Genomic DNA, 27,705 nt, shown 5'->3' with positions numbered 1-27,705 from the left:
GCCTGGCGTGCTCTGGTCCATGGGGTCACAAAGAGTCGGACACGACTGAACGAGTGAACAACAACAACATGTATATATTGTTATTCCTACAAAGCCATGCATGGGATCCCAGGGGTCTTGTTCCTCAACCAGGCTCTGTGCTCCTTTGGAGAAAAGAAGACGCAGATGAGACTGTCATAGCTTTAGTATGATTTAGTCACATATTTAGATGGAGGGAGTCCAGTTATCAAAGTATGGTCCTCAAGAGGGGTTGGTTCCCCAAGATGGACCTGCCTTTTCCCAGAAATTCCAAGCCTCCTGCAAAGACCCCAAACACTTCCTGTAGATCCCAGGGGTGCATCTACAGTGGTACCTCGGGTTACGAACTTAATTCGTTCCAGAGGTCCATTCTTAACCTAAAGCCGTTCTTAATCTGAGGCGCTTTCGCTAATGGGGCCTCCCACTGCCACCGCGCCACCGGTGCGCAATTTCCATTCTCATCCTGGGGCAAAGTTCTCAACCCGAGGTACTACTTCCAGGTTAGCGGAGTTTGTAACCCGAAGCGTTTGTAACCCGAGGTACCACTGTACTATGAAACTAATGAAGCTTAAGCTTCAGGGCCCCTAATCCCAGAGGGGCCCCAGAAGCAACTTTAGTATACATTGCTTAATTTTTTGGGGTCTAGTAGACCCAATTTGAGTCACACAACTCAACATGATTTTTGTTGTTGTATATATTTCAGCAACCCCGAAGTTTGAAAGTCAGTAGCACAGATGCTGTAAATGTGTAGTGATGTCGCGGAACAGTGTATTGGCCCTACACAAAGAGGGCACAGCCGAACGCTCAACACACTCAGGATATTGCTCAAGGCTGCACCATCTCTCTATCTACACACACACACACACACACACACACACAGTATGTCAATACCCAGGGCTGTCAGGTGAACCAAGGATTCACTTCTGCATCTTTCCTCTTCTGGTGCAGCAAGGCATACGCATGGTCCAGAGGCAGGGATGGGCCCATCGCCTTCTGAAGCCTCAAGCTCTGTTATGTGCATGTCACTGGAAATTCTTGCCTCGCTTCAGAAACATAGCTGTCAACCCTCCCTGCTGTTCCCCACTGCTATATACATAGCTGTCAACCCTCCCTGCTGTTTCCCAAAGCTATAATAAGGGAATTTCCCGCAAAAAAGGAAAAGGTTGGCAGCTATGTTCAGAAAGTCAGGATTAAGTCCAGTCTTAAGCCTGGGGTGGTTCCATTTCAATCATTCTTCTGCCCACACACAAGTGCCTGCCTACACTTTAAAGGGTTACACCAGGTCACCCTGAAGCCACCCCTACTGTGTGTGGGACCATCGAGACTCCACAAGCTTCTCAGTACACACTTCTCAGCAAGCACGGACATACACAAAACAGTGAGACACTTTGACCGGGAAGAACAGTTTTCTCCTTTATTAGAAAGTCAAGGAAGGGGGGGGGGGAGAGTTAACTTAAAGCGATGAGAAAGCTTGATGAAAACTACGTCCAAGCCAACTTCCCAGTTTTAAGGTTGCTGTTTGGTTTAAGCCACAGGCCAATTCGCATCAGGGCCGAAAGCATACACTGTGTCTCCACAACAACCATCTATAACAGGCACAGGCAGCGGTTGATGACTGGCTTGGTGGCTGGGCTGTGCCTAAAGGAAAAGCCAGTGGGGGGGGAGGGAACCCCCTGAAGATTAAAAAAAACACACACCAGTACAAAAAAATAATTAACAATAACCCGGCTGTACCCTCCAGGCAAAAGGGATCTGCCATTATAAAAAGAAAAGAAAATAGGTGAAAGAGAGGGGCAGTAGCCAGCCTGCTGATGAGAAACGAATATGGTGGTCGGCAGCAAGAGAGGACTCTCTGGCCTCCCGCGACTCGGAAGGCTCAGCCAATGTAAATGCGATGGAAGTCGTTGGCCCCGAAGGCAGCGTTGCACTTGGGGCACTTGCGCTGCCGGGTGTCGTAGCGCGTTTTCACGCACTCAAAGCAGAAGACGTGGAAGCACTTGGTGAGCACGGCATCCTTCTTGCGCATGTTGCAGCAGGGGCAGGTCAGGCGGCCCTTGGGAAAGAAAGAGGCATCGTTTAAGATACACCTGGCTGCTGCCGAGGCTAATAATAATAATAATAATAATAATAATAATAATAATAATAATTCATTTGTACCCCGCCCACCTGACTGGGTTTCCACAGCCACTCTGGGCAGCTTCCGACATATATAAGAACATAATTAAACATTACAAATGAAGAAGCTTCCCTGGTCCTGAATGGACTAACTGTGCCCCTAAAGGACCAGGTGCGCAGCCTGGGAGTCATTTTGGACTCACAGCTCTCTGTGGAGACACACACTGTCTACCAGCTCCATCTGGTACACTGGCTGAGACCCTACCTGCCTGTGCACTATCTCGCCAGAGTGGTACATGCCCTGGTTATCTCCCACTTGGAATACTGCAATACGCTCTACGTGGGACTACCTTTGAAGGTGACCCCGGAAACTACAAGTAATCCCGGATGCGGCAGCTAGACTGGTGACTGGGAGCAGCCACCGAGACCATATTGTTTACAACAGGGTGGGGGGCCTGTGGCTGGCAGATGTTGCTAGGACTGCAACTCCTATCATCCCTGGGGCTGATGAGGGGTGGGGTTACACCTGGAAGGCTACCAGTTCCTCACCTCTGATTGCCCCAAAGTGTCAGAGGGTTCTCTCCTGCGATTAGCTCAGAACTGCTGCCATGTTCCAGCCACAGTCCCTTGGGCACTGCTAACTGGGGTCTACTTCCAATGCTAATCTGGCTCAGCCCAAATCCATCCTCCAAGGGGGACGCTGGCATCCCGTTGCCTACCTTGTAATCTTTGATCTCCTCCATAAGGATCTCGTCGCAGTTGGGAACCATGTCAGGTTTCTTGGTGGTCTCCAGTTTCCTCCGTAGCCTCGAGATGTCTTCCTGCAGGGGAACATTAGCCAAATACATTTCATTAGGACCAGCACCTTCTCTCCTAAGAGCAATGTAGGGCAGTGACCGTGAAGCTCCAGCTTCAGAAAGTGGGGGGTGTCAAATGCGCATTCTAGAACATTTGACTGGCCAGTTGGGAAGATATTGCTGGACAAAGACAGAGTCTCTGCAGTGCTCAATATAGCACATGTTTCAAATGCAAAGGTCCCCGTTTCGATCCCTGGCATGTCCTGGCAGGACGGAGAATGTCCCCTGCCTGAATCCCAGGCAGTCGGCATCAGTATGTGTGGACAACGCTCTGCTGAGCAGACCAAGTGTCTGCGTCAACACATGGCAAATTCCTACGTAGAGATTCTTCTTAAGTAGGGATTCACAACCAGCAGCGACCAGGGAGAAAAGCAGTGAGTGAAAACAGCTGAAGTTGAGCCATGGCGATGGAGGGCAACCATTCAGAGAAGGTGGAAACCAAAGAACTGGCAGAGGGAAAGAGGCAGGAACTTTTGAGTTAATATGAATGGAAACAGAGGCAGATTTGGCCCAAGGTAGCTAAAGCTGCCTGCCGGGTACCTGGGCTCGCTTGAAGTTGAACATGTCTTTCTCCTTGGTCACACTGTTCTCCACAATCTCATCCTGGAAGTCGTGCAGCTTCTTCTGCGCCAGCTCCAGCTGCGCCCGAAGGTCATCAGCCAGCTGGGCCGCATCCATAGCCTGAAGAGCAAAACAATGAAAGATCCTCTCTCTCTTTCTGGCCAGCTGCTGACCTTGCAGGGATGGACAAAAGCAGCCCAGAGCGTCAACCTATTGTTGCACCTCCCGCTTTTAAAAGGCACCTGCAGACCTTTTTGCCCACGGCTCCCTACTCAAAAGCAGCAAAGCTTTCAGGCTTTGCTTTGGCAAAATCTTCAAAGGGAAGATTTAGAGTCAATATATTTGGGGGGGGGGTTTGTTGATCCTGGAGGGTAAAATCGAGCAGGTGATTATTCTGGCTGCACTAATGTGCAGCACAGAAATAGCCACAGATAAGAAGAATAACCTGGATGGGTTAACAGAAAGCCTGAGGTCCTCCAGATATCACAGGACCAAACACCACCAGCCTCTCTAGCATGGCCAACAGGCAGGGAGGTGTGTCCCAGCAGGATCATTCTCATCTCCACACTGTGTCCACATATCCCAACCAAGGGCAAGTGATGGAGTAGCCAGAAACCAAACCACACGGCACACATTTTGTTGTTGTTTGGCTGGTGCATTTCTTCAGGAGGGAACCCTTCCAAGGGATTCTCATCACCACCACCATCAACCCCCTCCTCTCCTCCTGACCTCTGACCCCACCGCTTGCTCTGCTTCCCTGTTACTCTCTTGTCACTTATCCCTCCCGGAAACCTCCGCCAAGCTAATTATTTTCATCTGGCTGCCTGGCTTGTTATCCCTTTGAAGTTCCGCTCTTCCTTTCATCCGCTGCCCCTTTTGGTCTTCATCAAATCTCTCTGTGGCCACTGGTTTGGTGCGGGTTTTTTTTTTTTTTTTTGGAAAAACAAACAAACAAACAACTCCAGAGGGGTCTGCATAATCTGTTTCTGTGTCCTAATTACGGCATTATTTGGGATTTCTCAGCGGCTTCCCCCTGGAGGGAGATCAAATAAAATAGCCATCCCTTCGCATTAATGATGGGGCAAGCGTTCAAAGGACTCACACAGCCGCTGCAGCTCAGAGAGAAAGAAGCCGGTTCGTAACTACCTTTCAGGCGCCAGGCAAACTGAGCCCTTGGCCCCCTTGGGCTTTTCATCTGGCTTTGAGGATAGCTGCTCCTCTGCTCAGCTTGCAGTTTGCTTTATTGGTTTCTTTCTGCCTGTTGGTGTTTTTATTGTGCTCTTTTGCAGCTATGGGTTCCTGCTTTGTCTTACTTTATCGCTAGCTTTCTTGAAAGTAAAGGGCGAGATACACCTTCTAATAAATAATGCTGCTTTTCATTTTACTTGTGTTCGTTACATCGATATTCTGCCTTTCCTCCAAAATAGCACAAGGCACTGTATGAGCCCATCTGCATGTAACATCGCAAATGGCCCTGTGAGGTAGAAAGGGGGGGGGACTTGTCCAAGATCACTAACTGAGCTTCATGAACAGCTCCGATGGGTTTTGCTGCAATGACCATCATACTGACATGGTCAGCAACTTATACCTATTTGTTTCCATTAATTAATTTAAAAGCACTTCTAGACCACTCAACATTTTAAATATCTAAGCGGCATACGAAAATACAACAGTACCATAAAAACAGAGGTGCAATATAAGAGCCACTAAAAACAGCCATTACAGAAGCAGAAATGCCAGGATAAGAGGCTCCAATCTTATGGGACAGAGAAAGCCTGGGCAAAAAGATGTGTCTTCACATGACATCTATGAAAACACACCTCCTTGCATAAGGCTTCCCATATGGCAGAGGAAGGCCATTCCACAATGCACGGGCAATGGTGGAAAAGAAGAAGAAGAAGAGTTTGGATTTGATATCCCGCTTTTCACTACCTGAAGGAGTCTCAAAGCGGCTAACATTCTCCTTTCCCTTCCTCCCCCACAACAAACACTCTTTGAGGTGAGTGGGGCTGAGAGACTTCAGAGAAGTGTGACTAGCCCAAGGTCACCCAGCAGCTGCATGTGGAGGAGCGGAGACACGAACCCGGTTCCCCAGATTACGAGTCTACCACTCTTAACCACTACACCACACTGGCTCTCCCTATGAGTCACTGCCCTATGATATTCTTCAGGTTGCGGCACCCCAGAGAAAATTTTCCCCATATGATCTCAGTAATCTTACAGGCCTACACAGGGGCAGGCAGTCTTTTCGAGCTTACCTTCCGCTTGTTCATTTCCAGGGCCTGGGTTCGCAAGCCCAGCTCCTTCTCTCCTGTGCCAATGTTGCTCTGCAGGAGATGCTCTTTCTCCTCCAGCTTGCGTACAACTTGCAACTGGGCATCCACCTTCAAGAGGCAAGAATAGAGGGGAAGCAGCATTTAGTGTAAGAATTGTGTGGAACTCAGCACTGGAGCATTTAACAAAGCGGGATTCTGAGCCTTCTATATTACTCATGCAGATCTGCTTATTTAACACAATTTTGGGGGATTTTGGTAGCTACAGAAGTGGGAAAGAAAATGGGAGCCTCTCTTCCAACAACTTCAGAGGATTTCGGCTGACACACTCCCAAGCCGAACTATCAAAGCAATAAGGGCTAAACTTGCCGAAATAAAATGAAACCCTGATTCTGAAGGTGAGCTCTTCAGAAGACCACATGCTGCACTCCTGCAGAAATGTACCATGTTCACATGTACCAGTTTTAGCCCAGGCTTAGTCCTACCAAACATGATGAAAAGGCAGTCAGATAAACATCGCTACTATGAAAAGGAAGAGTTTATAAAAACATTTCAGCAAAAAGGGCCGATTTATGCACACATGCATATTTGAAAACATGCAGCTTGATGTTTCTCACTGACTGTTGGGCCCTAATGAAATGGACTGCGGCTGAGATTATTTCTGAAAACTCAGTTGAGGAGGTTTGATCCATGGCAGCCCTTCAACAAGTGCATGCATCAACATCAAGGGGCAACCTGCACATGTGAACTCATCTGAAGTGACTGCCCAAAAATCAATCTTTGTGCCATCCACCCTGAGACAGAGGGCAGTATTGTTAGACAGACGAGAAAGCAAAGAAGGCAAACAACTAAAGACTTCTCAATGATAACATTCCACACCCAAGGGCAAGTAAAAGGTCCGTCATCAACCATTCACAACATGCCTTTACAAAGGCGATGCCTAGATCCAAGTAAAACAAGGCCTAATCGAGAATCCAGAGGATTATCAGGGAGATGTGTGCGCTAATAAAATCAAAAGAAAATCTCACACCCAGACAATTCTAAATCCCCTGCCAAGGAAAGTGACATTTTGCAAGCTGCGGAACTTCAGCAAACTAGGCTTATTTCCATGAATTCTTATTTGGCATTATATATTCTGCATTCTACAAATTTTGCATAATGAGAAGGAGGAGCAAGGAGGTATGCAGAACACAGAGGCCACCCCACCTCAAGTCTAATATTCAACCACTACTTGGGTGGCTTGTTCAGATTTTCTGGGCTGTACCACTTCAGGCTGCCAGGGTGATGTGTGCCACACAGATGGATGCTCCTCTATACCAAAAAAATCCCCCATGATTTGCTACGGAAGAGCAGTCACATGACACACATACTCTCCATTGCAGAGTCTGAAGTGGTAGATTAACCACTTCAGTAAGAACTAGGTTGCTGCCCATATCCTTAGCCCATATCCATATCTATCATAGAATCACAGAATTGTAGAGTTGAAAGGGACCCTGAGGATCATCTACTCTGACCCCCTGCAATGCAGGAATATGCAGCTGTACCATATGGGGATCGAACCTGCAACCTCGGCATCATCAACATTGCACTCTAACCAACTGAGCTATCCATTCTGCTCATCCCAGCCATCAAGAATGTTACCTGCCCCAAAGTGGAAAGAAGCAGAAGTCCCAGCAAAGGAAGAATGGATACAAAAACTCATGGAATATGCAGAAATGTCGAAACTTACCGAAAGAATAAGAAATCAAGATAACAAACTTTTTATATATATAAAAGAATGGAAATGGTTTATTGAATATTTACAGATAAACTGTGAACTGATAAAAAAATTAGCAGGAATAATGTAATAATAACCTGCAGTTTTATAACAGTATATATCTACAGAAGAGAAATAAATGAGCAAGTTAAATGAACTTGGATATGCAGAAGATATTAAAAAACAAATTTAAGGAACCGCAGAAAGAGGCGGAAGGAAGTCAAAATTTGGAAATGTTAAATTGATTGTAAAACTAATGAAATGTATAAATTTGAAAAACATTTTTTTTTAAACCCCTAAAAGAAAACCTTGCTTTTTCTTGAAGGCGACAGTAAAGTGAATTCTGAACCCCAAGCACCGAACCCTTTGCTCCTCCTGTCCAACTCCCCTTTCCCCGCTCACCTGTGTCTTCAAGGTGAGCACCTGGTCTGCCAGCTCCTCCTTCTCTTCTTTCAGCAGCTTGTGGATCTGGTTGGATTTGATGCGCTCCGACATGAGCTTGAAGTTGGCGTCGTCCTTCTCCCTGAGCTGCTGCATCAGGCGGATGTTCTGTTCCTGCATGTCCTCAAAGGCCTGGCCCGTCACGTCCATTTCGGAGAGCAGCGCCTCCTCTTCCTGGAAGAACGGCAGAGCAACCAATGGGGAAACGAGGCTTTACTTTCAGCCCTTCCCTTTCTACCAGGGGTGGGTGGGGGTGCTCCTGAACTCCCACCAGCCCCCAGCAAGCACGGCAAACAGACATATTTATGAGTTCCTCTTTGAAATTTACAAGAAAGGAAGAAAACAAGCATTTTTATTTTTTTTAAAAATGGGAGAAAGTTCTGGAGTTTAATACACAGGACAGAGTTTGGGGCTGGGTTGGCAATAAAACAGGGAAAATATTAGCAAGCAATAAATCTAAGAGATCATTACCACAAAACCTGACACCAATTGTCTTTGACCCCTCATAAACACGTATAGTCTAGCTCATACTCACTGTGGGAGATGTGGTATATCACAAACATTTTATATTCATATTTTCAGAAAACATTAACAAGATTTATTTATTTTTTTACTGTAATCATATTTTGGACTATATAAAAGCAAATCACAATTGGAATCCCCTCCCCCAACCCAATAAATCTATTGTTAAATTATCTAGAAGAGTGAGTAGAGAGTACAGATGTAGAAGTGGTAACTAAACTCCTGACTGCAGCTAAAAGATTGATTTCAACATATTAGGTTTTTTTAAAAAAACAAAATGGTTTTGTAGAATCTGGCATATGACGATAACGTATAAACTTGCCATGTACAACCAAAGGACAATGTATTGTGTGAACACAGATTTATAAAGATGGGCAAGGGCTTTTTTGTTTGTTTGTTTGTACTGCAAATTTACCGCAAGGATAGAAGACTATATTCACTATTTTATTTTGAAAGGCTGTTTGGAAAAATAAAAACTCGTTGTTTTTATCTCTTCCTATTTTTATACAGGAACTTTCTCTCAAACACTCCTCACCTGCTTAGCCATGGCGAGTTTCTTCTGCAGGTATTCTATCTGTTCCTCCACAGCCCGGATCTTCCGAAGGGCATCCTCATCTGCCATTTTTTTGCTCTCTTTCTTCTCCTTGTCCTCCAGTTCCTTCACCCTCTGCCTCAGCTCCTCCAACTGGCAAGAAGTAGGTCAGGAAAAGGAGGTTGGGTTGAAAAAATAATAACCAGGAAAGGGATTTTTTAAAAAGGTCACAAAAAGCTACTACCAAACTTTGGCCGTCACCTCCCAGAGGAAGTTCGTCTAGAAGAATACATGCGGTTTTCAAGGAATTAAACTTTGGTGGGGAATCAAGTTTTCCCCAGGTCCACAATGCAGCTTTAAGGCAGAGTGCCATCCTCCACAGAACCCTTTGCGTTTTGCAAAAAGTGGGGAGGACTTTGCAGCAAAGGACCTTAAGCAGGGGGGACTTGTGGCTGTCCAAATGGATGCTGTTGGACTGCGACTCCCATCAGCTCCAGTCAACATGGCCACTGGTGGTGGAAGCTGCAGTCTTACAATATCTGGAGGTCACTGCTTCCCCAGCCCTGCCTCCAAGAGTCTATGGAGGAAATGTCCAAGGGCTGTCCCAGGTTAAAGGTAAAGGTAAAGGGAACCCTGACTGTTAAGTCCAGTCGTGAACGACTCTGGGGTTGCGGCACTCATCTCGCTCTATAAGCTGAGAGAGCCAGTGTTTGTCCGCAGACAGCTTCCAGGTCATGTGGCCAGCATGACTAAGCCTTTTCTGGCGAATCAGAGCAGCACACGGAAATGCTGTTTATATTCCCACGGGAGCAGTACCTATTTATCTACTTGCACTTTTGACGTGCTTGCGAACTGCTAGGTTGGCAGGAGCAGGGACCGAACAACGGGAGCTCACCCCATCACAGGGATTCGAACCACCAACCTTCTGATCAGCAAGCCCTACCGGTAGGCTCTGTGGTTTAGACCACAGAGCCACCTGCGTCTCAAGTTGCTATGTTGCTTTAGGATGCACCGAGAGCCTAAGAAGCCCCAAGAGGAACGGGAGAACAGAATATAAACACAGATTGGGTGGATGGGAGGTTGCCTGCTCTCGATGGGGTTACACTCCCTCTGAAGGAGCAGGTACGTGGTTTGGGGGTCCTTCTGGATCCTTTGCTGTTGCTTGAGGCTCAGGTGGCCTCAGTGGTGTGGAGTGCCTTTGGCTAGTGACCCAGCTATGCCCCTATCTGGACAGGGATAGCCTTACTGTCATCTATGCTCTGGTAACCTCTAGGTTAAATTATTGCAATGTGTTATACGTAGGGCTGCATCTGAAGACGGTTCAGAACTTCAGCTGGTGCAGAATTCAGCGGCCAGGTTGCTCACCGGAGCCAGACGGTTTGAGCATTTCACACCAATCGTGGCCTGACTGAACTGGCTGTCAATTAGTCTCCGGGCCCAATTCAAAATGGTGGTTTTGACCCACAAAACCTTCAACGGCTCAGGACCACAATACCTCAAGGACCGCCTCTTTCCATATGAACCTACTTGGACCCTGAGATCATAATCTGAGGCCCTTCTTTGTGTGCCCCCCCCCGAGAGGTTCAGAGGACGGCAACATGAGAACGGGCCTTTACTTCAGTTTGTGGCTCCATGTTTGTGGAAATCTCCCCAGGGAAGTTTGCCTGGTGCTTTCATGATACGTCTTTAGGTGGCAGGCAAAAACATTCCTCTTCCAACAGGCCTTGGGCTGATTAACATTCTAAATTGTGTTTGTTGAAGGGGGCAGTGAGGGTTTTGTTTCGTTCTTGTCCAGGGGGCCACATATTGAGATTCCTGCATTGCGGAGGGTTGAACAAGATGACCTTTGTGGTCCCATCCAACTCCACATTTCTAGAAAGACTTGCTTTTATTATGCATTTTGTGTTTTTGTTTTGTATTTTGATGCTGTGAACTGCTGCCCTGAGGTATTCGGATAAAAAGGTAGGTGGCATGCAAATTTGATAAGTAAAATAAAATAAATAAATTGAGCAATGGCAGGCACAATTACCTCAGCTTTGGCCTTCTTCTCTGCAGCCATCAGTTGGACTTTGTCTCTCTGCTCCTTCGGGGCAGAGCGGTACATATCTAAAAGCAATTTCATTTCCTTCTGGCTTTCTTGAGCCTTCCTGAATATATTGAAAAAGGAAAGTGAGAATGTGGCTAAGGCCGAACAGCATATGATATGGTCTACTTCAAATCAAGAACTGCTTCCTGCCATCTCATTGCGGGACCCTGAGTAGGCATGTATTGGGTGCAAAACAGGGAAACTTCAATCCAAATGTATTCTGTATCTTTGAACTAGAACAATTCAGTACTTGATCTGGGCGAACTATGGTCAGAACTGGATGCTCACAATTTTTCTGGCAAAAGGTGTTTAAAAGGAGATAACAGAAATCACTGGGTTAAAACTGACCGAAAGTCCAGAGGTAGCATTATTATCAATTTACGATGGGGTGGAAGGTTTTCAGGAGATGAAGGACTTGCTCACAAATCTTATTGACAGCTGCACGTATTATTATACTTAGGAAGTGGAAGGGGCAAGCAGAATATTCAATGGAAGGATGGTATAAAGAGGTGTGAGATAATAGTTATTAATGATAAATTAACACGTGTCATTAAGGTAAAACAGGGAATATGCAGGGGAAATGATTTTGTGGAGATACGGAGGGTGTTAGTAGTATTTTTACTGTTAAAACGGAAAGGGGTCAAACCATTGCAAGAGGTGTTGAAATTTTGGGAGGTTGGATAGTTATAATGGTATGGTCTCAGTGGCGGGGTGCACATTTTTACTCTTATTTATTTATGATTACTTTGTGAAATAAAACAGAACAGAACAGAACAGAACCAGATGCTCAGGAGGGAGTGTGCAAGAACTGTTTCTCAGTCATTGAGAGTTGCAAGCAATGAGAGGCCCAATGGCCCAGAGAAGAGAGAATGCCACCACCCAGGCTGGCACATTAAACAATGGGGGATACCTTTTCGCGAATCCTAAGAGGGAGACAATCACTGTGTATGTGATGGTTCTTGTCCTTGAACTGGGAAAGAAAGCTCACTTGGCCTCATGTGTTGCACACATTCACACTGCCCCAAAGACTAGTGCTGGCAGCTCAGAAACAGCCGGGCTCCTAGCAAATCTACGAACATCATCTGGCTTACTACCAGTGGAAACTTAACCATGCCTACTCAGGAGCACATCCTACTGACCTCAATGGGGCTCGCTCCCAAGCAAGCGGGGTCAAGATTGCAGCCTCGTTATGTAAGTGCGCAAAAGCTGGAACCGGCTAACTAGACACAACAGCCGCACCACAGTTCAGAGCCTTGCTGCCACCTGTTGAGATCCAGATATGTAGGATGCCAGAAACAGCCACACCAATAGAACAGAACAGTTGTACCTTGGATCTCAAACAAATTGGCTCCCGAAGGATCAAAACCCGGAAGTGAGTGTTCCGGTTTTCGAACATCTTTTTGGAACCCAAACGTCCGACGCGGCTTCCGATTGGCTGCAGGAGTTTCCTACTGTCAATCCAAAGCCACGCTTTGGTTTCCGAACGTTTTGGAAGTTGAACGGACTTCCGGAACGGATCCCGTTCAACTTCCGAGGTACAACTGTACGCCGACCATACTTGGCAACTGCAAAAAGGATCCAACATCAAAGAGCAAACTGCACCCATCTTACTTCAGATCAGCTTTCAGCTGCTTGACCAACTCGGCTTCCTTCTTCCTGCCGTCATCGTGCTTCCCCTTGTCCTTGTCCTTATTGGACTCCCTCTCCTTCTCAGACTCCTTCTGCTTCTGGCGCTCCCTCTCTTTCTCCTTCTCCTTCTCCCTTTCTCGCTCCTTCTCTTTCTCCTTCTCCCGCTCCCGCTCCTTCTCCCGCCGCTCCCGTTCCCGCTCCTCTTCGTCCCGTTTCGCTTTGCTCTCCAGCACGTCCTCGGAGGGGCCCTTGGAAGAAGAAGAAGGGTCGTCGGGCTCCTGCTTGATCTCCAGCGGCTCCTCCTTGGGGTCCTCGGTGCTGGACTGGGAGTGCAGGAGGGCGCTCCCGCTGCGGGAACGGGTCTGTGGAACAGTGGGACATGTGCGCGCATGAGAACATGCAAAAGCTGCTTTCTGTCACAGGTTCATCCAATGCGGTACTGTCTACCCAGGATTTCAGATAGGGGCATTCCCAGCCTGACTTAAGAGATGCCAGGACTTGGGACCTGCTGCATGCAATGCAGGTGGTCTACCTATAAGCTATAACCCCCCCCCAAAAAAAAAACTTGTAAGAATACTTTCCCATAAGGATGGTTTATGTATAGGCTTCTCTTGCCCTTTGACTTGACTAGAAAGACAAAGAGCTTTGAGAACAGGGTGGGAGGAAAATGTGCTTTTGGAGTGATTGTGTGCCGAACACAAATATAATTTTAAAAGTGCCCATATGGATAGTTTTTATTTGTGTTCTGTCTCTGTCTCTTTCTCTCTCCCTCTCATGCTATCAATAGGTATGGTTTTCTCTACCACACTCATTTTTGTTCTTGTTCAATAGTTTAGCCTGACCTCTTAATAATATATATATTTTAAATTATACCCCGCCCATCTGGCTGGGTTGCCCCAGCCACTATGGTCAGCTTCCAGCACATATAGAAACATAATGAAATACCAAACATTAATAGTAACAATCTGATCCAATAGAAAAAAGTCACAATAAGTTTTAAATAAGCAACTTATATTAAATAAAGCAATATTCAATAATGCTTTAGAATATAATAGCAAAGATAAAACTACGATGAAGAACGATCAATTACAATAAAGAATTGTTAATCAATAATCAATAAAAACAGCAAATCACAATGCATAAAATACCACAAAACATACGTATATAAAAATATGTACCATATTTTTCTGTGTATAAGACTAGGTTTTTTCCTTTAAAAAATGATGTCAAAAATTAGGGGGCGTCTTATATATGGATACATCCCCCCCCCATTTTCTTAAATCTGAGTGCCCAAAAATAGGGGCATCTTATACATGGGGGCATCTTATATAAGAAGCCTTCAAGATTAAGTAGTGAAAGCCCTTTTTAACAACTCGAAAAAGAACACCCTGATTACTCATGTAGTGTGTGTGTGTGTGTGTGTGTGTGTGTGTGTGTGTGTAGGTATAGAAATATATATCTGCATAATGCATGCTCCTAAAAACTGCTGATGGTGAGCTCCATTGAAAAAGAGGCATGGCCCCCTTTTCTGTCACTCACACATGCTATTTTTTTAAAAAAACAAAAAAAACCCAGCCTAAAAGACACCATCTCACTTCCAGCCTTCTCCGTTGTCTCCTCGGCTTCTCCACCTCCCTTACCTTGCTCAGATCAGACTGTGCCTCCCGCAGCTTCCGCTTGTATCTCAGGACCTCCCCTTTCAGCTGGTGGTTGTGGTTCTGGAGGCTGCTGATGAGGTGCCGCATCTCCCGATTGATGGGACCTGCATGAAGACCATCACATGGGAAGAGCCAAGATACAGTAAGATCTTCCGGCTCTTCTAGAGCGGTGGCAAAAGAACCTGAGAAGGGCGTCCCTTTCAGGAGATTTTTCCCCAGCTGTTCCAGTCTAGGGAAGGGGAAGTTCAGGGCCAAGTGTGGCCCTCCAGGCCTTTCTACCTGGCCCTTGGAACTCTCCTCAGACCACACTCCCTCCCCCTCTAAGCTACATCTCTCGCCAGTTCCTGGACAGAGGATAGAGAGTGGCGTGTCTGAGTATACATGTTGAAACTAACCTACTGTACAAAGGTAAAATTGTGGGTGTGGGGGTTTTTTAATGCTGTGAGCCCACCTGAGACCTTCGCAAGGAAGACGGCATGCAAATTTAATAAATAAATAAAACAAAGCGGGTAAGTAAAATAAACTAAAATAAAAATTGCATGTGTTGCTTTGCTCGCCTTTGTATTTGGCCCCACCCACCTCTGGCATACAGCCCCATAGAAATTTTCCCAGAAGGGAATGTGTTCCTCCGACCGAAAAAGGCCTTGACTGTCTCCAACCTCTGAAGGGCAATGACTGTATGGCATGGATAGACTCCAACTGCCATCAAGCCCAGCTACAGTCCAGGAGACAGAAGCTGGAGCCCGACAATATCTGTCAGAGCGGCCAGGAATGAGACCTTGCAGAAGACACTAAAAAGCATGGAATCTTGCTTCCTAGTTACTAGGCCGCCACACAACTTAGAAGTATTGATTCATTCCATGTATAACCAGTCCTTTCCTTCTTTCTTTAAATCAGTTTATCAAACTTGGGTCTTCAGCTGTTTTGGGTTTTTTTATATTTTTCAAATTTATACAATTCATTAGTTTTACAATCAATTTAACATTTGCAAATTTTGACTTCCTCCCCCCCTCTTTCTGAGGTTACTTAAATTATTTTTTTTAGTATCTTCTGCATATCCAAGTTCATTTAACTTACTCGTTTGTTTATCTACTGTAAATATAGTTACAGGTTACAGTATATATATATATACTGTAAATATATACTACTTTAAAACTGCAGGTTATTACATTAATCGTGCTAATGTTCCTATCTGTTTACAATTTATCTGTAAATATTCAATAAGTCATTTCCATTCTCTTATAAAAGTTTGTTATCTTGATTTCTTATTCTTCCAGCAAGTTTTGCCATTTCTGCATATTCCATAATTTTTTGTATCCATTCTTCTTTTTCTGGGACTTCTGCTTCTTTCCACTTTTGGGCAGATAACATTCTTGCTGCTGTAGTAGCATACATAAATAAATTTCTATACAATTTAGGTAGTTCTGTCCCTATAATTCCCAAAAGAAATCCCTAGCTAGCAGGACCAGTAGTCAGGGATGATGGGAGTTGTAGTCCAACAACAGCTAAAGACCCAGGTTTGAGAAACATGGCTTTAAAAGACGAAACTCAGACTATCAGAGGTATGTGGCTGCCGCATTTCAAAATCTGCAACCGTACAGGTTTAAGACCTTGTGGTCACAGTGGCTCAAGACAGGGAAAACTAAGGCAGAGAGCTCTCAGGCAAGTTCCTGACTAGAAAAAGGGGGTCCCTGATTAGCCACATGCTCGGGTTTTAAGACAAGAGGACTTACCGTACTTTTCCGTCTATAAGACGCCCCCGTGTATATGACTACCCCTATTTTGGGGACTCAAATTAAAGAAAATGGGGGAGATGGCACAGAGTTGTTGAGCTTTTTTTGTGGATTGCCAAAGGCCGTCCACCCGCACGCGTCACAAAATCCGCCTCCCGTCTGCCCCATCGCCGGCAGAAGCTGCCAATCAACAGCCCAACTGCCGGAGCGTCACCACCAATGGCACGCACAATAGCCGCTGACAGCCGCAGCAGCAACCAATCAAATGTCCACCCTGTGCACTACCCAGGTATAAGACGACCCCCACTTTTTAGCATGATTTTTAAAAGAAGAAAAACATAGTCTTATACACGGGAAAGTACGGTAATACCCAAGAGGTGCACAGTGCTTGGATTATCTGCACGGGTGAGGCTACCGTGGATGTTTCCTCAAGAGAAGCACCCAACAACGAAAACCTGAGTGTGCACAACCCGACTTCAAGTCACCTGCTTGTTCGTTAGCAGCAAGCGTCTGCTCAAACTCAATCCGCAGCATCTCGTACTCCTTGCGGACCTGGGCAAGGGTGTCTTCCAGCTGAATGACCTCTGTTCGCAGCTTCTTGTGCAGGCTGACTTCGTCCCGCTGGCGAGAAAGAGAGAGAGAGATTTCAGCTTCAAAGGTGATGTCTCTGACTTACTATTGAGAATCGTCCAAGAATCATTGCTTACGTAATCTGTTACACACTTCGATGAACTATTAACAGCTGAAGAAGCCCTTCGGGGCGAAACAAGGAAATATCTGGAAACCTTGTTCTACCCAGCCCAGCTGCCTGTTTCTGCTACCTATGCTAGCCAACCTCATCAGCTGTATTATCCGTGACCTTCCGGAGACCTTTCCTTAACCACATTCAAGGACTGTGTAATATATAAACTCAAACAAGAATATATTAAGAAAGGAAGACATATATCTGCACTGGATTTAATTAAATAGGTTATATGCCTTGCTTAAGGATTGTATATGGTGTACATCCTGGACTTGATTCATATGTTAGGAAGCAACCATTAAAGAAATTTGTTACAAACATTACCATTCAGCCTGTTGCGCTCTATATGTTGTAACTATTGCATCTGCGTACGAAGGTTTTGTATTTGTTTTGATGTCTCTGACTTCAGCAGCCCCCTCTTGCTGCGGGACGAGAAGATGATGAGAGAAAGAGGACAGGCCCTCTTCTCATGCCAGGCGTGAACGAAAGGGGTTAGGGACCAACAGCTGCAGCTAGTTCTCCTCCAGCTTTCCTCTTCTAAAGAATTCCTGAACATCCACCTTGCTTCGAGGGAGGACGGGTGTACCACTGTAAGCGGCCGGAGGGATTCAGCGCTGCGCTAAGTGTTTCTCAAACTTGGCCTCCCCCTGTTGTTGAACTACAACTCCCATCATTCCTCAACATTGGTCCTTCTAGCTAGGGATGATGGGAGTTGTAGTCCAACAACAGCGGGGGGGGGGGAATTTGAGAAACACTGTTAAGGTGATTGTTATCAGGGCAATCATTTTGTCTCACCTGCTGGAATGATTACCACCCACCCACCCGCCTCCTTTCCCTGCACACTGTTTCCAGAAGTTCACTGTGGGGCTCCCAGAGTCTATTTCGGGAATTACACTTGTTGCACTTGGGTCCTGCTTGTTGGCTTCCCACAGGCATCTGGTTGACCACCGTGAGAACAGGAGGCTGGACTAGATGGGCCTTTGGCCTGATCCAGCAGGGGTCCTCATTTGTTCTTCTGCATTTAGCTGCTCAGCTGGAGGCAATTCTGAAGCAACCAGGCCAAGTGGCTTTCAGCAATGCTCCGTTAACCCGAGTCAATTTTCATTGTTCCATTGCCTGTCTCTTTCATTGAGTACATCCTTAAAATTTGAAGCTGGGAGTTTCTCTGCGGAGCATCCTTAAGGCAGCCTGCACTAACTTGGTGGTCTCCTGATGTTTCGGGGTACAATTTCTACCAGCCCCCAGTCAGCACAAACATGCCAAACTGGGCCTGATGGGATTTGCAGTCCAAAACACTTGGAGGGCACCGGGTTGGCAAAGGCTGTCTTAGGGTGCTGTGGGTGCGAATTCTCTCTTTTTAATTTATTTATTTTTAATTAGATTTTCACATAATACATCTTAAGAACATCATATGTTACCCTTCTTATTTTTCTACGACTTCCCACTCGATAAGACGTGTCTCCACTCTCTGATCTGCCCATTTGTTTCTACCAATACATGAGGTATAAAATATAAATCTAAAAATAACATATTCTTGTTTTTCTGTTGCTCAAGATATAAATCCATTTCACATTGAGAGAGAATTAAAAGATTTACTTAAGTACCGTTGTGCCTTGGAAGTCAAACAGAACCCGTTCCTGAAGTCCGTTCGACTTCCAAAATGTTCGGAAACCAAAGTGCAACTTCTGATTGGCTGCAGGAAGCTCCTGCAGCCAATCGGAAGCCCCGTCGGACGTTCGGGTTCCAAAGAACGTACGCAAACCGCAACACTCACTTCCAGGTTTGCGGGGTTCGGGAGCCAAAATGTATGAGTACCAAGTCGTTCAGGATGCAAGACACGACTGTAATCCAAAAAGGTTTTCCATTCTTCTACAAACACCTCATCCTTAGAGTCTCTTTGTCCAGCAGAGAGTTTTGTCATTTCGGCATAGTGCGGGTGCCAATTGCCATGATTCACCCCAGAGAAAGTGAAAGGAAAGAGAGGAAACAAGGGAAGGAAGCTGTTACCTCAATGAGCTCCACCTGGCGCTGGTGGGTACCCCGGGTGCCGTGAAGCAGCGTTCGGGCCTCGTCTAGCTGAGATTTCAGTTGCAGGCTCTCGTTATACAAAACGGAGAACTGGGACTGCATGCAGCGGTACTCTGGGGTTTCCTTCACCACCTCCTCCACTGCCCGCCTCAGGTCCACCTGGGCAGGGGGCCACAGAACAGGGGGTAGGGAGGCAAAAGAGAAAATGGTGCCCCGTGACACACGGCAGGTACAAAAACTGCACTCAACACTATGCAGAAGAGCGGAGGGAATTCCTAATGTCTGCAGTGTGCTTAAATGGCCAGAAAGTGGCAGCACTGCATCAAAAATCATTCTGCAGTTGCAAGGAAACACTCGCCTCACAAGGGGAGAGGAAATCTATGGATTTTGAAACACACCATACTGTTTTCAAACAAGCAGCTTCTGAGGAGTCAGGGCAATAAAACAAAGAGGTACGTTTTTGCAGACCTCACCCAAGCTGTATCCAAGGCATGCGTAAAGCATGTATCTTGAGAAAGAAATTCATGAAAGGATCTGCCGAACCCAAGCTATGGAGATCACTTAATGTGTACCTTTCCTCCTTCCAATGAGCTAAAAAGCTTGGGTAGGGAGCCTGCATAGTCAATGCTCAGAGCTGATGGGTGTTGTAGTCCAGCAGCATCTCTAGGCTAGAGAGATCTGCTCCACTGGCATGGCTGAAGCATCACTCGTCAGACAAACATTTACCCGTCCTAATCAAGAAGCTCACATGCTGTTACATTTACAGGTGGGTAGCCGTGTTGGTCTGCCATAGTCAAAACAAAATCGAAAATTCTTTCTAGTAGCACCTTAGAGACCAACTGAGTTTGTTCCTGGTATGAGCTTTCGTGTGCATGCACACTTCTTCAGATACCGTATCTGAAGAAGTGTGCATGCACACGAAAGCTCATACCAGGAACAAACTCAGTTGGTCTCTAAGGTGCTACTAGAAAGAATTTTCGATTTTGTTTTGACTATGGCAGACCAACACGGCTACCCACCTGTAACTGGAACTATGGAAGGCACCACATTGAGCCGCATGAAATGGTATCTGAAGAAGTGTGCATGCACACGAAAGCTCATACCAGGAACAAACTCAGTTGGTCTCTAAGGTGCTACTAGAAAGAATTTTCGATGCTGTTACATGTAATTGTACAGGCTTAGGTACTTAAGTGTATAAAGCATTAAAGCTACTTTGTGTAAAAAAAACCACACTGTATGGCCAAGGATATAGAATTGCTAACAAAAAGGTCACACCAAAATAGAAAAAGGCTATCACATATGGTTGAAATACATATGAATTCAGGTGTAAATGAATAGCATTTTTAAAACTAAAAAAAAAAAAAAAGTTTTCTGTAGCTCACATTTTAGAACTGCCAATGGTGAATGACACAATGCCCAGTAATGTAACTGGATTAAAAAAAAATATTATTCATTACTTACACTGGCAATATCACAGCTTGACTTATTATTTACTAGATTTTTTAAATGTGGGTTGTAAAACTGGTTCTTACATTAGAATTTACAGTTTGTGGAGAATATTCTCCGGAGACTTTTCTAGCAGAGAATATTCTCATTCTCGAGAATATTCTCCGGAGAATATTCTCACCTCACATCACAAAGGATGGCAAACAAATTCCGTATTTTTGGTTCCCTCATTGCGAGGGCCTTCTCAGTGGTGGCACCCAACCTGTGAAAGGAGGCTCTGTGTGAGCCCCTTCCCTCTACACTTGCCTCATTCAATTGAGAAGCCCGCAACTCACACACAAAAAAGCTGGGTGGGGAGGTCTGTTAATTAAAATTTAATTTTAGAGCAGGCATCCCCAACCTTCGGCCCTCCAGATGTTTCGGACTACAATTCCCATCATCCCTGACCACTGGTCCTGTTAGCTAGGCATCATGGGAGTTGTAGGCCAAAACATCTGGAGGGCCGCAGGTTGGGGGTGCCTGTTTAAGAGCCTGTAAGAATTAAGAGTGTCGGGGTGAGGGTGGGAGGAGGTATTCCTCAACTATCAGAAACGTGGAAAATGCTTTGTACCTTCAACTTGTCGTTCTGTGTGGTCACTTCCTCAAGATCCTGACGCAACTTATCGAGCTCGCTCAGGCGGTTCTGGGCAAGCTCCTTGTTTTCCTCGAGTTCGGCATTCATCTCCTCGAACTGCAGAAGAGAGAAAGGGAAAGGAGCCAGTTGCTGAAAGCCTCATTCGCACCTCCACACCCACCGCTACTTCTGCGTTTGTCCGTGTGCAAAGTCTCAAGATTTACCTTCCGAGAGTTGATCGTGATTGTACCCCCGTACAGGCTGCTTCCTGCTCCATACACCTTGTACCCTTTTGAGTTCACCTGCAAAAGACACACTCATTTCATTTTCAACGCACAACTTCTCAAGCATCGAGAGAGCCACTTTGGAGACACTGGTTCAAAAAGCGGGATACAAATCTAAAAATAAAATAAGGACAACGCTCGCCAGGCGTTTCCTCCTCCCGACAAGTAACAGTGGAAGCCACCATACGCTGAGTCAGGTCGTCGATCCACCTAGCTCAGGACTGTCTGCACTGACTGGCAGTAGCTCTCCAGGGTTTCAGACAGGGGTCTCCCCCGGCCCCACCTGGAGATGCTGAGGATTGAACCGGGGAGCTTTCCTGTGTGCAAGACAGATACTCCACCATGGAGCTATGGTCCCTGCCAACACCTTCCAGCGCTGCTAGAACCCGGGGGCTGTTCCCAGGGGCGCTGAGTCTCACCCGCTCCAAGACATCTGCCAGGTGCCTGTTCAGCCTCTGCTCGCGCTTGCGGATCTTGTCGATGTCCCACTGCAGGTCATCAATCATGGTCTCCAGCACAGACACGCGAGACTCCGCCATCTCCACTTTCCTTTGCAATTTAGCAAACTGCAGTAAAGGGACAGGGGTGAGGGGGAGAACGAGAAAGCACAAGAAACGGTCTTCATCGTAGCTCAGAGACCAACTGACTGCCTAGACCGGCCCTCCAGCTGTTTTGGGACTACAACTCCCATCATCCCTAGCTAACAGGACCAGTGGTCAGGGATGATGGAATTGTAGTCCCAAAACATCTGGAGCCCCAAGTTTGGCCATCACTGGCCTAGACTTAACTTCCCGCATGCTGAGGCAAGCAGATGTTCTCCTCCCTCCTCCAAGAAGCCTCAGCGCTTCCCCTTCAACTCCACATGGAAAGAAAACGCAGTGGACAGAATGGAGAGTCACTCCTCGCTAGACAGCCTTGGGCAAGTTACACTCTCTCCGCCGAAAAGCCTCGGGGGCAGCATCAGTTCATCTGGCCATGGCATTTCCTTGGTCCGGTTAACCCACACGCCCAACACACACACACCTCTACACACTGAAACCCCGCAACTTGGTCAACCACATTACTTTTCGCTACCCAGTTTACAGCACTGCAGATCCTTTCCTTGTTACCTCCTGAGACATGGTGCGGTGCTTTTCCTGGAGTAAATCGGCCAGTTCTTGCAGCCGCTTGTTCTCGTTTGCCAGGTAGGAGTTCAGCTCCTGCAGAGCCTCTTCCATCAGAGAAACATCTGAGGGAAGAAACGCTACTATAAAAAGACATCAGAAGCTAGCGAGCCTAGGCGTATTCTGTGCAAAATTCAGTACTATGCAAACTCATGGTTAGCGAGGCCCAGTAATCTCGCATCAGATTTGTGGGGCGGAATTCAACATAGCACTCAGGAGATTGTTCCGTCAGCTCAAGCTTTTCTGTCTGCCCAATGGAACAATATCCGCTTTCCTCACCTCACACATTGTTCTGGGAGTTCTCCCTACACTCCAGAGTCTATTTGGGGGAGGCAGAGGACACTTGGGGGAAGGCAGGGAGAGGCTTGCTCTGACTTCTACCAATGGGACCAGGCAGCTGAATCCAGCCCCCAAGGTTCAAGGTTTCAGCATCCTGCTATTGTTCCTTCATGCTCAGATGTGGAGGCATAGCAGTGGTGGCCACGGAAATGCTGCGGAAATGTAGAGAGGAGAATGGTTCTGCACCGAAGAAAGAAAGCAAGCAGCAGCAGACCCACTATGAAGAGGGTTAGCTCTCAACGGCATCTACCACTCTCATGGAACCACACAACAGGGAACACTGCCGCAACTGATCATGAGGAAAGAGGGGCAGCTAGCAGCCTGGCTTGCTGGCCAAACCTCCAGGAACTAAAAGACTAGGAACTGCCCCGAGGAGCATACAATTTATAATTTGACACAAGGAGAGCCATGCTTCAGGTTACAGACTCCGCTAACCCAGAAATAGTACCTCGGGTTAAGAACTTTGCTTCAGGATGAGAACAGAAATCGTGCTCCGGCGGTGCGGCAGCAGCGGGAGGCCCCATTAGCTAAAGTTGTGCTTCAGGTTAAGAGCAGTTTCAGGTTAAGAACGGACTTCCAGAACGAATTAAGTTATTAACCACTGTATATATATACTGGGAGCATCCCATACCTCCGCTGTTCAGCTTCTGGGAGAGCACATCCACCCTCTCCTGGAGCTTATCGTACATGGTGACAATCTGCGTGACGACCCGGCGAGAAGACTCCACGCGCTCCTGCAACTGAGACTCCATTTCCTCGCTGGTGCTGCTGGCCAGCGTAGCCAGGAAAGAGAAGGCCGGCTCAAAGATCTCTCCTAGGAAATGAAAAGAAATAATGCCCAGGCAATGAAAAGACCCAGGCTTTGCGCTCCTTGTTGTTGTTGTTGTTAAAAAATTTAAATTTGTATCCTGCCCTATAGCCGTGGGTCTCAGCGTGGTTCACAAGATAAAATCACAATATAAAAAAAACACAAAATACATAAACAAAACAAAAAACAACCCAATAACCCCCCAATACATTTTAAAAGGGCATTTGATGTCAAGCAGCCAAAGGCCTTGAAACCTAAATGAGGCAGTTATCATCCCCACCTCCCTGAGCTCATAACCATCTGATTTCCCACTGCTTCCCTGTCGTATTGAATGAATGCCAGCTGCAAATAAAACATTGGGCAAGTTTCAAGTTTTTGTGTACTAAATACAAATAAAATAAACACACTATGTCACTCTCTAGGGCAGAGTTAGGGAACCTTAAGCCCATAGGGCTAAATGCAGCCCTCCAGAACTCTCTCTTCGGCCAGGCCAGACCCCCCAATCAGCCTGTTATCCCACTTGAGTGCTTTTGCCTGGCTGGAAGATGTCCTTAGACCAGAGACAATGCTTCTTTCTCACCTGGAGGGAGACTGGAGAGATGTGGGAATCTCTGGCATTTGTGGGCTGTAATGCAACCTACCTTTCAGAGGGAGAAGTTGAATTCATTGCGTCTTGCCCCACTCACCACAGGCCCACAAGGCAAAATGGCTCTAGGTTCTAAGGCATCAGGAAAACTTACATTTTCAGGGGTAAATTACCCTGCACAGATTGCCAAGGTTTTCACAGGAGTTATTTCCAGTTCAGAATTTTCCGCACACATCACCAGGTAAGAACCTCAGCGCTGCCGCTCCTAAGCCCATTCTACCTCTCTCCCGCTCTTCTTTGCGCTCCTGGTTGCTGTCTGAATCGGGTTCCGGTTCCGGCACCACCAAGGCTTTCCGTTCCGACAGGAGGTCGCCAAGGCCTTGGTCCAAGTCGTAGCGCTTCAAAATGATGCGAATGTTCTCGTCGAACTGAAGGGGAGGGGAAAGAAACACATAGCGCTCAATTTTTAAGGGTGTTGAGAGAAAACAGCACAAAGGGGAATGAGACTATGAGAGGCAAACCCTGGCAGACCTGGCTCCAGTAGCGATTGACAATCAGCAGCGAAGCGTCATCCGTGGCCTGCCGCCTTTCCAACTTCTCTATGTGCTCCCGCAACTCGTCCTCGATAGCCTGCCGCTGGTCCAGCATCTCTGCCAGCTTCCGGTTCTTGGTCTGGAGGGTGCGGATGTCCAGTTCTTCCTGAAATCATGCCAAGAGCAGTTACCACAATACAGGCTCAATTCAGGCCTAGTTCCCTCCTAGACAGTAGATTTGGCTGCAGAGGAATTGACAGCAGGAGACAACTGGCATAATGGGTTGTTCTTCCGAAACAGGAGAATGGGGAATTAAAAGACAAAGGGGAATTAAAAGACAAGCTCATTAAAGTTGAGCACAGAAAATCAGCATGGCAGGAAGAAAGGCTCCAGCTCTAGGCATCTCTAGGCATGGTAGCTTTTGTTTGTTTTCAATGCGCAATTTTTATTTTTATTTTAAAAATTGTCCTGGATGACGGAATAGCCAATCAGGGTGGCCCTCTGGATGCTGCCGGAACTCCAACTCCCATCAGCCCCAGTCAGCATGGCTAGTAGGCAGGGGTGCTGGGAGTTGTAGTCCAGCAACATATGGAAGGCCACAGGCCCTCACTTGCAGCCTGCGGCCCAGAAATAGGTTTGCGATTGCAAAAAGAACTAGGCCTCAGACCTGCCAGCTAGCAAATGGAGCCGATGGGAGCCCTAAAATGGGAAATGGAATTCCATTCAGCAGATTTGTTAAGTAATGGAGAAGACCACTGCAGAAAAAGATACAAACGTTGAGGAGACGCCACCAAGTTTAATGGTCTCCACTGTGGTTCCTGAGTCTTCGACACCTGCCTTCTTCTCCGGAGGTCCAGAGGGACTGGCCTCTGAAGCCACCCGTTTGTTCCCAATCCCAGACATGGTGGGACAGGATTGGAGGTGCCCCCTCTCCTGAAAAAGAAAGAAAGTGCTTTTTATATATAAAACAACAACAAGGTTTTCTTTCTATCTTGTCCCACAGGAAGGATTCCTAACTAGCTGCACAAATCAAATTTGAAATAGCTTCTTCCTCTTCTTCTTATTTGTACCCCGCCCAGCTGACTAGTCTGCCTAGCTACTCTGAGCAGCTTCCAACAAATATAAAAACATGATTAACTGCAAACATTAAAAACTTCCCTAAACAGGTGTCATCTAAAAGTTGTGTAGTTCTGTATCTCCTTGACTATAAAGGGAGAGTCTTCCACAAGGTGGGTGCCACCACTGAGAAGGCCCTCTGCATGGTTCCCTGTAACTTCACTTCTTGCAGGAAAGCCCTCAGAGCTGGACCTCAGTGTCTGGGATGAATGATGGGGGTGGAAATATACAGTGGGCCGAAGCTGTTTAGGGTTTGAAAGGTCAGCACCAACACTTTGAATTGTGCTCGGAAATGTACTGGGAGCCAATGTAGGCCTACTGCAACCGAATTTTTTGCATTGAGGCCAATCTGCTTCAAAGTGAAAATACGCATTGACACATCCGTTTTTAAGTCTGCAAATACTTGACTTGTTCACTTAGTTCAATGGTGAGGAACCTGTGGGCCTCCAAGATGTGGAAAGACGCCGTCTCCCATGAGCCCCAGCCAGCATTGCTAACATTCAAGGATGATAGGAGCTGTAGTTTAACAACATCTAGAGGGCTGCAGGTTCCCCAACCTGGCTACTTCATTCTTTTGCCACTGCCATGTTTTTCAAGCACTTTTCTGTCAAGGGAGTGGAACTATGTTCCCTATCCTGGAGTTCTGTTTTGTCAGCCAGGATCTATTCCAGTCCCCTTGCTTCTATGTCCCTAAAACATGGGCACCTAATCATCAGAAGCAAAGGCCATTATTATTATTATTATGCTACCCATCTGACACCCAGTCACTCTGGCTGCCTCCCAACAAATATTAAAAGCACAATAAAACATCCACCATTGAAAACTTCCCTGAAGCCTTCAAAGTCAAATCGTTGTTTATCTGTTTAGCATCTGCTTGTTGGACCCAGCCTCAAAACAAAAACACCTAACATAAGGCGAAGCTCGGAAAATTTCTGTAAAATCTAGAAGAGTTTTCTGGATTTCCCCATTCCCCCCCCCCCCAAAAAAAAAAGACTGAACAGTTGGCAACCTCTACTCCCTGTCTTCATTTACCCCTTTTCTCCAAGCACAGCCTGCGACAAGGTGGTGCGGTGTTCCCCCAAAATAAAGCTGTGTTTCCTTTTGGTGGGGCGGCAGTCTGCACATGCCTTGGGGCACCATCTCCAGGGCAGTGGGGAGTTTTGAAACCCCAGGGTGGCCACGGTAGTCCTCCAAAGGGCAAGCACCCAGAAGCCCCTGGCTGAGCCTGCCAGCCCAAACCACTGTCACCCACTCCCACCCCAGGCTCTGCTGCCTGCCAGCCAGCGCTGGAATGAAACTCACCCCGGCAAGGGAAGCCCCTCTGCCCCCCTTCTGCACTAGGTCTGCCCCCCAACCCCCAACATCGCCCCGCCCCTCAGGAAACGGAAGCGTCCCCCTCCCCTCCCCCCCCCCGGTCGTCGCAGGTGCGCTCTTCCTCCCAGGACTCTCACCTGCGGACCCAGGCGAGCCTCCGGCCTCCGGCAGTTGCTCAAACAGGAAGCAGCCCTTCGATGACGACAGCGGCGGCCCAGCCAATCCCGTCTTGCTCCTCCCACCCTCCCTATCTTTCTCCGCCCGAGTTCGGAAAGCGGCAGTTGCCCTTACTTAAAATGGCGGTCGCTCGTGCACTGTAGCGTCAAAGCAGATTGGTAAATATTGTGCCTATATTCCGAGACTTTCCGCAGAGGGCGTGGGGGGGGGGGAGGGGGAGACGGAGGAGCAACTATCTGTCTGCATCGCGGAAGGTTCTGCTCTTGACTGCCTGAAGGGGCGGGTTTAATCACGTTTCCTTGGAGGGCTGCTCGGTGACTATTTGCCATACACAATGGCTATAAACTGCCCTCCGCCGTTGGAGGCAGTAATGCA

At 46.9% G+C, this 27,705-nt stretch overlaps 1 protein-coding gene across 2 annotated transcripts; it reads right to left on the bottom strand.

Moving 5' to 3' along the window:
* Nucleotides 1-1,418: 1,418 nt before the first annotated feature.
* RNF20 (ring finger protein 20) lies at nt 1,419-27,331 on the bottom strand. 2 transcript variants are annotated; one of them, XM_033172885.1, is made up of 20 exons: nt 27,291-27,331; nt 25,498-25,656; nt 24,722-24,889; nt 24,471-24,618; nt 23,428-23,610; nt 22,404-22,522; nt 21,714-21,860; nt 21,235-21,312; nt 21,008-21,127; nt 18,931-19,110; nt 16,667-16,802; nt 14,431-14,564; nt 12,773-13,152; nt 11,105-11,222; nt 9,079-9,228; nt 7,983-8,195; nt 5,810-5,935; nt 3,531-3,671; nt 2,853-2,954; nt 1,419-2,071 (listed from the first exon to the last, which is right to left on the bottom strand). In XM_033172885.1, the coding sequence occupies exons 2-20, from the start codon at nt 25,624-25,626 to the stop codon at nt 1,895-1,897; spliced, it is 2,949 nt and encodes a 982-aa protein (XP_033028776.1). In that variant the 5' UTR covers nt 25,627-25,656; nt 27,291-27,331; the 3' UTR covers nt 1,419-1,894. The 2 variants fall into 2 exon arrangements, with proteins under 2 accessions (XP_033028776.1, XP_033028777.1); XM_033172886.1 differs by having other exon boundaries at nt 1,895-2,071; nt 14,431-14,552; nt 27,291-27,330.
* Nucleotides 27,332-27,705: the final 374 nt, after the last annotated feature.

The sequence above is a fragment of the Lacerta agilis genome, chromosome 16 (genome assembly GCF_009819535.1).
Source record: "Lacerta agilis isolate rLacAgi1 chromosome 16, rLacAgi1.pri, whole genome shotgun sequence".
NCBI classification, from domain to species: Eukaryota; Metazoa; Chordata; class Lepidosauria; order Squamata; family Lacertidae; genus Lacerta; species Lacerta agilis.
This window is presented reverse-complemented; position numbering and strand designations above follow the sequence as displayed.

Bases quoted from the DNA above. Each gene is read 5' to 3' on its own strand.
- RNF20 (XM_033172885.1), bottom strand. From the start codon at position 25,626: ATGTCTGGGATTGGGAACAAACGGGTGGCTTCAGAGGCCAGTCCCTCT. The intron at 24,890-25,497 runs TTTGTATCTTTT...GCATGATTTCAG, and splicing joins TTGGTGGCGTCTCCTCAACG to GAAGAACTGGACATCCGCAC. The intron at 2,955-3,530 runs GTACCCGGCAGG...GTTCCCCTGCAG, and splicing joins TCAACTTCAAGCGAGCCCAG to GAAGACATCTCGAGGCTACG.